The 9536-nt window shown below is 42.4% G+C and overlaps 1 protein-coding gene across 1 annotated transcript in view; it reads right to left on the bottom strand.

Moving 5' to 3' along the window:
• LOC116310082 (olfactory receptor 2T27-like) overlaps positions 1-6150 on the bottom strand; it is an 11431-nt gene extending 5281 nt beyond the window's left edge. The window contains exon 1 of the mRNA XM_039599785.1: positions 5837-6150. Within this exon, the coding sequence (XP_039455719.1) occupies positions 5837-6068 (232 nt within the window). The 5' untranslated portion in view covers positions 6069-6150. The remainder of the gene's footprint in view (positions 1-5836) is intronic.
• Positions 6151-9536: the final 3386 nt, after the last annotated feature.

Raw genomic sequence — 9536 nt, 5'->3', positions numbered from 1 at the left:
GCTCCTGCCTCATAGGCCCTATGGCTGTGCAATAGATCTCCTCCCCGGGGCTCCGCTTCTATCTGGCGGCCTGTATAGTCTTACTCAACAATAGAGAGGGGCCATGGAGAAATGCATCAGTGGCTCTTTGGCTGCAGGCATTATTCAACCATCTCCTTCTCCAGTAGGCGCAGGATTTTTCTTTGTCGAGAAGAAAGATAAAACTCTTCGGTCGAGCATTGACTACCGTGGGCTCAATAACATCGCCGTCAAAAACAAATATCCTTTACCTTTCCTCTCCTCTGCCTTTGAACTGCTTCAGGGGGAACAGTGTTCAGTAAGTTTGACCTGTGGAATGCATACCAGCTAGGATTCGACTGGGAGATAAATAGAAAACAGCATTCAATACCCATTTAGGTCATTTTGAGTATCTTGTAATGCCCTTCGGTTTGACAAATTCCCCAGCCGTCTTTCAAGGTTTGGTTAATGACGTCCCCCGAGACTTTATTAACCGGTGTGCCTTTGTTTGCCTTGATGACATTCTCAATTTTTTATAAATCTATGGTAGAGCACGAGTTCCACATGAGGCAGGTTCTTCAGCGCCTATTGGAGAATAGGCTGTTGATGAAGGCGAAGTGCGAGTTTCATGTGGACTCAGTGACATTCCTGGGATACATTATCGCTCAAGGTAGCTTAAAACCTGACCATTTTAAGGTCCGAGCAGTCCTGGACTGGCCCCTAATCGTCGGCTACTCCACCGTTTCCTGGGCTTTGCTAATTTTTAACGCTGATCCATCAAAGCAGGATATCCATCAGCAAGATCGTTTTACCTCTCACAAAACTTACCTCTCCAAAGGTGTGTTTTCAGTGGGATCATCCAGCTCAAGAGGTGTTTTCCTGTTTGAAGGAGAGATTTGCCACTGCACCCATCCTTCGACAGCCCATTCTAAATCAGCGGGTTGTGGTGGAGGTGGATGCATCGGAGTCTAGTGTCGGGGCGGTCCTATCCCAGCGCTTTGAAGGGAAACTCCATCATTGTGCTTTCTTTTCTCGCTGCCTCTGCTTCGCAGAGCGAAATTACGACATCCGGGATAGAGAACTGCTGGCCGTGATACTCGCCCTAGAGGAATGGAGGCATTGGTTAGAGGGTGCTGAGCACCCCTTCATTGTCTGGACAGATCATAAAAACCTGGAATACATCCAGTCCGCTAAGCGCCTCAACTCCCGGCAAGCAAGAAGCAAGGTGGGCTCTGTTCTTCCTTCAATTCAACTTCTCTATTACTTACAGGCCTGGTTCATGTAACATTAAACCTAATGCACTCTCACAACAATTCACCACCTCTGAGCGAGACTGGGACCCTGGACCTGTCTTCCCCGCCTCCTGCATGGTCGGAGCAGTCACTTGGGAGATCAAAGCTTTGATCCGTGGGGCACAAGACACCGAGTCTGACCCAGGTACGGGCTCGTGTCCCCACATCTGTCCGGTCGCAAGTTCTCCAGTGGGGCCACACCGCCCGGTTCACCTGCCACCCCGGAATTCATTGCATTACCACCTCCTTACAATGCTATTTCACTGGCCCACTTTGGTAAAAGACACTAGGGAATATGTAAATGCTTGCTCCACGTGTGGACTCTAACCAACCGCCGTCTGGGTTGCTTCGACTGCTCCCAACACCTGGCTGGCCGTGGTCCCACATTACTTGGGATTTCATCACGGGGCTGCAGGCCTCTTCAGTTAACATGGCAATACTAACTCTTGTCGACCACTTTTCCAAAGCTGCGCATATTGTTGTCGTCTTGAAACTTGGAGACAGCCCAACAAGCATCTGGTGTTTTGTGTAAATAAAAAACTGAACAGTGATTCTCAGTCTGCGCATGAGTCAGTCCTCCCCTCGTGACACAGAGAGCCTCTTTATTTTTAAGATTGTGCTTAAATCGTTCCTTTTTTCAGTTGTTACAACCACTTTAATTCCAGTAAAGAAGCTAAAAAGACTTAAAGATATACAGTGTGAGACATTGGAACAATTTTAAAACGTGAGACTACAAAGTCTTGACTTCCAGTTTTGACTTCTTCATCTCCTATAGCAGCGCTTATGTGACAATATTGTCTGATTGGCGGCCTGAGTGGTGACACCTATTGTTCAGGAGAATACTGCACAAGCTCACTGCACTGAAGCGGGTTTCTGTCCAGGTGAGCGGGAAAGCAGGACCCATGCTCCGGTGACACCCTTCTCTCTAAAACCTGGTTAAATGACAGAACAGGAAGGTCAGTGGTGTACTCACAAAACGTGAGGAAACAAAGTAACCGCTTAGAGCCCAGGCTTCAGTAACTTGACAACTCAACAATCGACTGAAGCTCAGCCATCCAGTAAAGTAGTGCCGCTGCCACAGTAGTGTCCGCTGATGAAGATGATCAGCGGCAGCTGGTGAGACCGGATAGGCGACAGGTGTGGCAGTGGGTATTCTGCGCTCTTCTGTTATGCTACAATAGGCCTAGACTGCTGGGGGCTACACATGATGCAGTTTCTTCCTCACTGACCTCTATTCAATCTCTATTTTACTACGCTGTTTTTAATCATTAGTTGTGATTCATCTTTGGCTCTCCTCACAGTGTCTCTAATGTCCTGTGTCCCTCCCCTGAACCCCAACCAGTTGCTAGCAGATGTTTCATCCTGTTAAAACAGGGGTTTACTAAATGTTGAGGCATGTATTACTGCACGTTACAATATAAAACACTTTGAGGTAACTGGTGGCTGTGTTTTGTCACTATATAAAAACAAATGGAATTGAATTGAAGAACAAACTTTAGAAACATAGAACATAGAACTTTTTACCTAAGTGTTTCTTTAACATGTAAATATGCCAATAAATAACTGGAATGAATGATACATGTTTTTTCAGAAATCTGTGTGTGGATTTCTGTTGTATAGATGCAGGAAGAATATTACTTTACATTTATGTTTTTTGTCATTGTGTCGTGTTTGGACTGTTGCCTGACACTTAAAATGGAAACAGCTTTATTGTGAAATCAGCATCACCGGACTGCTGTTGATATTAGCACAAACAACAGAAAGAGAGCCATGTACCTGCTTACACCAAATATAATATAATGGCTCTACCGAGTGTCCCGTTATTCCTAAAACTCAGATTTTTCTCAGATAGAGTGATTGGAACAGATACTTCTTTGTCACAAAAAACATTCATGAAGCTTGGTTCTTTTATGACTTTATTATGGGTTAACAGAAAAAACTGATCACATCTCCCTTCCTTTCCAACTTCTGCTCCACCTTCCTCCTGTAGGTGTCCTTTGCTTCCTTCAAGCAGGGTTTCACCTCCCGCTGTGCTGCTTTCATGTCCTCCTTCACTTTGCTCCTGAAGGCCTTCCTTCTTCATGTTGAGGACAGCTTTGACTTCCTGTGTTACCCACGGTTTGTTATTAGGATAACACCATACTGTCTTAGCAGGGGCGACCGTGTCTACACAAAAGTTGAGGTAGTCCGTCAGACAGTGTGTCGCCCCCTCTATGTCCTCACCATGTGGGCTCGGAAGCACATCCCAGTCTGTGGTGTCATAACAGTCCCTCAGAGCATCCTCCTTTTCTGGGGTCCATCTCCTAATGGAGACGAGGGGTGTGTATTGTGGCTGTAGGTAAACCAGGTTGTGGTCTGACTTCCCTAGTGGGGGGAGGGGGCGGCTCTGTATGCATCTCTCACATTAGCATACAGTAGGTCAATTGTCCTGTTGCTCCGTGTGGGACAATTCACAAACTGGTGAAAAGCAGCCAGAGTAGAATCCAGTGTGGCATGATTAAAGTCTCCAGATATAATAATGAAAGCCTCAGGGTGTTGTGTCTGCAGTCTTGCTGTAACTGTGTGTATTTTCTCACAGGCAGCTGTTGCGTCGGCCCTCGGAGGGATGTAAACACACACAGAGATCACATGACTGAACTCCCGAGGTAGATAATATGGCCGCAAGCTAACGGCTAGCAGCTCCAGGTCCGAACGGCATACCGATACTTTAACGGAGACGTGTCCAGGGTTACAATAACTGTTGTTAATGTAGACAGTGAGTCCCCCACCTCTGCTTTTTCTGCTGGCCTGTGTGTCCCTATCAGCTCTCACGGATGTGAATCCACATAGGTCTATGTTAGCCTAAGGCGTTAGCTCGGTTAGCCACGTCTCCGTGAAGATAAACAAACTGCACTCACGGTAGAGTCGGTGGTTGTTCAGAGCACACAGTTCATCAACCTTATTCTGTAACGAGTTCACATTGCCCATTATCACTGTCGGGATTGATGGTTTGAATCGCCTCCGGTGATCCGCTTTCCTCGCTCCAGCCTTGCAGCCTCTGTAGCTCCTCTTTAGCTCGGCCGGGATATTGTGTCTCATGCTGGTCTGTGCCTTTGTGTTTAGTGCCAGCAGCTCCGCTCTCGAGTAGATGAAGGAGCTGGTTCCAGAAGTTTTAAAAAGTGCGTTATCCATAGTATATCTAAGAGGTAGAAAGTAAAGTGACTAAAGGAAGGTGAAAAAAAAAAGTTTGAAAGACTAGTCTAAAACACGTAAAAGTTAAGAAACAAGTACGGTGTTGCAGAGCTACTTGGAAAGTAAGCCGTCACTCCAGCGCCAAACTGCATTGTTACAAAATATTCCTTTTATTTTAAAGTCACAGAGTTTAATGGTAGCACTTCCTATTGTTAAAACAGCAAGATGACAAGAATGTACAAGCCAAGTGTTGGGTTTATATTTTATTATTGTCATTTGTATTAAGAAACATGTAATCATTTGTGTTTAGAAGTATATAGTTGATGGCATATTGAAAGAAGGTCTCATCCCAGGAGGTCTGTAACAACTCTGTGTAGCATGAAGAGGGGAGTGCGTTCACTCCTCTTCAGAGTGTTCTGGCATAGATCACACACCTCCTAGGAGAGGTCGTATCTTTTCTTGCTGATATATGGTATAGCAAACACACATATATCTGTTTTAGTCTAAGTGCCTTTTGTTTAGATGGACCGCTAGACTCCTGGCACCAGCTTTGGGGAGTCTTCATGGGGTCATATCTTGACCCCACACACACATACATACACACACACACACACACACACACACACACACACGGTATTCTTTGTCCACATGTATACATCATATGTTAATGACCCTATGCATATTCATGTAACCACAATAAAAGGAGTGCTATGGGGAACCTGGCTGAGAGTCTGACGGAGGTCAAGTGGGTGGAACGACACTTGGCTCCAGGCAGGTCTCCCTCATGCATGAGTACTACAAAGAACTTTGCCTACTTGTGTCTTGTTTCTGCTGTGTAGCAAATTGTCCTGAACGTTCCAGCAAGTAGGTTTATGCTATAAACCTATCACCAAGCTATGAACAGGAAAGATAAAGATAAAGATGACCTTTATTAGTCCCACAGGTGGGAAATTTGTTTTGTTACAGCAAAAGTGCAAAGTTATGTAGCAGAAATTAGAAAACACTGGAATGCAATAAAATAAAATGAAATAAAATACTATATACAATAGAATAAAAATAGAATAATATATACAATAGAATAAAAATAGAATAATATATACAATAGAATAAAATAGAATAATATATACAATAGAATAAAATAGAATAATATATACAATAGAATAAAAATAGAATAATATATACAATAGAATAAAATAGAATGCAAATACTATATACAACTGAGTAAGAAAATACAAAAGTACAACTTTGATACAAAAGTACAACTTTGAAAATACTCACAGTGGTTTTTCTCATGATAATTTGATGTTCTAGAGGTTTACATATTGCCACATATCTGTCATAGGCCATGGCGGCCAGGACAAAGAACTCTGAACCACCTAGAGTGTAAAACATAAAAAATTGAAAGAGACAGGCTGAATATGTTGTGACTTGTTTTTCAGATAAAAAGTCAATCAGATGTTTTGGGTAAACAGTTGTACTGTAAAGAACAGCATTCAGCAGCAAAGCAGCAATGAAAATGTACATAGGCTTATGGAGGTTTTTATGAATCCAGATTATGTACACAATAGTAGAATTAGTGCAGAATATTAGACTATATAATGCAAACATAATAAAAAAGTAAACATATCTGTACTTGTTGATGTTGTTACGGGTCCGAAATTGAGGACGAGAGTAAAACAATGATGGTCCAGAAAAGGCCGTTCAAACAATTGATTTTAATGAATGCACGCAGCGTGGAGAGGTGCAAACTGCAAAGCAGTTGTACATCTCTACCCAAAATACACTCTAGATTGCTTTTATAACATCAGGGTATTGTAACGCCCCTTCTTGCGTTTACAAGCACATAATTTGCATGTACAGAACATTCATGTATTTTAAGAATTAACTGCAACATAGAGGTTCCTCCTTGTGGCATACTCTTCCGAATATAGTGATGACCTAAGGCCTTTGAGGTCACCATGGACTGGACATCCTTCCGTCACCTGTAACTAAGCAAACTCAAATACCACAAGAAGCTGAATACATTCAGGCCTTTGCTCAGCTACTATTTTACTGTAACAATATACTCAGCATATGAGTTATGATATATATATATTTAACTCAATCATTTTAAAGTAGTTATACTGCACCTGTAATAAACATGTTAATATTTGATTATGATAACCCCTATAATATAAATTATAACATAATGCCAGCAGCTTCAATAAATGCTTGGATGAAATGATAATTAATGCAATGACAAGATGATGGTTATGTAAAATAGTCCCTATAATTCTACAATCCCCCTTTGACGTCTTCCAAAGACGTCACTACACTATTCCCAGGTCCACTACCTTCGCTCTGACCCTCTCTGCTACACCTTACTAACCTACTGTGTTCATCTCAGGTTCCTGTCATTATTCAAAGTTGGTTCCCAATATCATATCAGGCAAAATCACAAACCCTACTGCCACGTCTGCTTTGTTAAGCTCTTCAGTTAGACTCTGTACCGGTTTGCCAATCTGTGTGTACATGTCTCTACACTTTTAATGTCTAAATGCACATCTGGATGTATGTGCACTTGTATGTCTATCTGCATCTATGAGTCAGTGGTTTTCATAAAAACGCGCGTTAAAGTGAAGAATGTTTCCTGACTATTAAACCCTGATACTGGAGGGACTTTCGGGTTGCCCAACCTCCTAGGTTTGGCTTTTACACTTTTACTAAAGAAATTTTAACAGAGCCCAAAGAGATTTTTATTTTGCTCCTGCGCTTGACAGGTTAAGCGAAGTTGTTTTTGTTTTGTTTTGAAATTTTTCCCTTCTGTGTGTGTGTGTGTACATAAGTAAGAATATGATAATCAACATAAGATCCCTGGTTTGCAAATGATTTTCTGCCCCCTGCTGCAGGGCAACATCATGTGGTGGTGAGTCTATGTTGGCTAGTTTAATACAGATATGTAACAGTTGCTTGATTGCATGGCCCACTCAGAGTTGCACAGTTTTAATGTATGTGGAGAGTGTTTTCACAGTTTAAACATAGGTTACTCACATTTCTAGCCTGATTGTTTCCCAATAAAAGTGAAATCAAACATTACATTTGATTTTACTTATGTATTTTCCTGTTCTGGGCTCTATCCATTATATTAACTTTATTTAATCTCAATACTCTTTATGTGTGTGAGCAACGCTTTTTTTTTTTTTATTAAACACACCCGGGTAAAATATACACCATCCCCCTGTCAGCCTAAATCTCCGCTAAAAAGCACACTTCAAAGTTTTCTATCTGGATTTATGCCTCCTTTGGCCTCAAGCATATACATAACATGCAAAGGTTACTGTTAATGCCCGTTAGACAAGTTTCCATTATCTACAACATTTTGTTTCACCCGGCTCACCCTCACACATTTCTTGTTCACTTATTGCATATTTATCTTTAACACCATTTACCTCAGTAGTTGCTAAGCAGAAACAAAGCAACCTGTGGTCCACCTTTACCCTGTAAAATAAACCCCTGTCATGTTTGTGTCTGTAAGCATGTTTTGCATTCATTCATTACACTCCCCCGCCATTCCTGCAAGTTAGGAGCTGTAAAGTTGAAAGTTGCATCAAGTCCAGGCCTTTGGCCTGGCCTATATTTAAATCATGTGTGTTTGTAAGCGTGCATGCAATTCACCTGCTATGTTCTCATCTTCCCTCAACATGTATCACCTGGACACTCTCACCAGTGAAGCTTAAAACCCTCTTGGATAGAACATCAACTCTAAACAAGCACAGATATGCAATGTGTATAAAATGAACTAAACCTGTGAATAGAATGAATGTGATGACAAACCTATGCAATGCAATATGAACCCTGTAAACAATATTACTGGTAAACAATGCTGTAAAACATGTTCTTAATGCAATCATAATAATGCAGATTATATAATAGGAATAAAGAATTTCCCTCAACCCAGGCAGGGTTCGCAACCCTCGCCATTATCTTTACCAACCATCCTCTGACACAAGGAATGATACCACAACTAGCGATGACCAATATTCCCAAAAGTACAGTCAAAGAAAACATCACTGACACTTGCCAAGTTTACTTAGCCACACCTTTCCATTGTCCAAACACAGATGTCATCCAGGACGCCAGCATATTTTCGATACCTGAGTGCTCATGCATGGTTTTAGATAATTCGATTTCGCTCTCCCGTCAGCGAACTCGGCCCTGGTTTGGTCAGAGAGTCTCAGCAGGTTGTAATGAACATAATACGGCCAACATTTTCCTTAGGCGTTACCCAAAGAAATATACTCTCCGATCCTGCAACTACCTGACTTACCAGCTTGCACTCATTAGGAACTCCCCTGGGCACTCCTATGGAGTCTATCCAGGTCGGCGAGTTCAAACGAGGATCATATGCATGGGTAGTCTGGGTCCCTCTTTTGGCCAAAATGTATCTCTTACGTATGGCAGCTAAAGTTCACGTGTTATGTTGTGGAATAGCCTTTACCTGGTTTCCAATAAGCATGATCGGAGCTCCCAATCGCTTTCATCGCACATGTCCCCACGCTTCCCATAGGAACACGAATATCTTCCCCACAGTATTAGTAGAGCCCACTTCTTGCCCATGTTCCAATTACCGTGGTAGGGTCGCTTACATTGTTGGTGGTTCGTCCTGTGAGTGTGACAGCACACCTAGTTGGGTCGATCTCTCCCACCTTGTACTTTTCATTATCTGTAGAAAACTTGAAACATGTAATTATCTAATTTTAGCATAAATGGTCCCACTGCTGTCTGCTTTGAAATGGCAGGGAAAAGTCTGGACAACACAGTACAGTTGCCAGTAGTCACTTCACTTCTAGTTAACTGTAACATACAATCATAGCCCCACTCATCCTCTAATGCAATGGTGCGGGCTCTGTAAACAACCGTGACCTAGCTGAAGCACAGGCAACACAGTCAGATACATGTTGTTCTCTAGCATCTTGAGCCACCCAATCAAGCCAGAGGTTACTGTCCTTGAAACCCGTGGCGCGCTTTATCAACTCTTTAAGCTTCAGTCTAAAGTAATCTGTTGTCAGAAGTACTCTCCTTTTGGTTCCTGTTCCT

This window comes from Oreochromis aureus, linkage group 16 (genome assembly GCF_013358895.1).
Source record: "Oreochromis aureus strain Israel breed Guangdong linkage group 16, ZZ_aureus, whole genome shotgun sequence".
Taxonomy (NCBI): domain Eukaryota; kingdom Metazoa; phylum Chordata; class Actinopteri; order Cichliformes; family Cichlidae; genus Oreochromis; species Oreochromis aureus.
The sequence above is the reverse complement of the archived record's forward strand: the minus strand, read 5'-3'. Positions and strand labels throughout refer to the sequence as shown.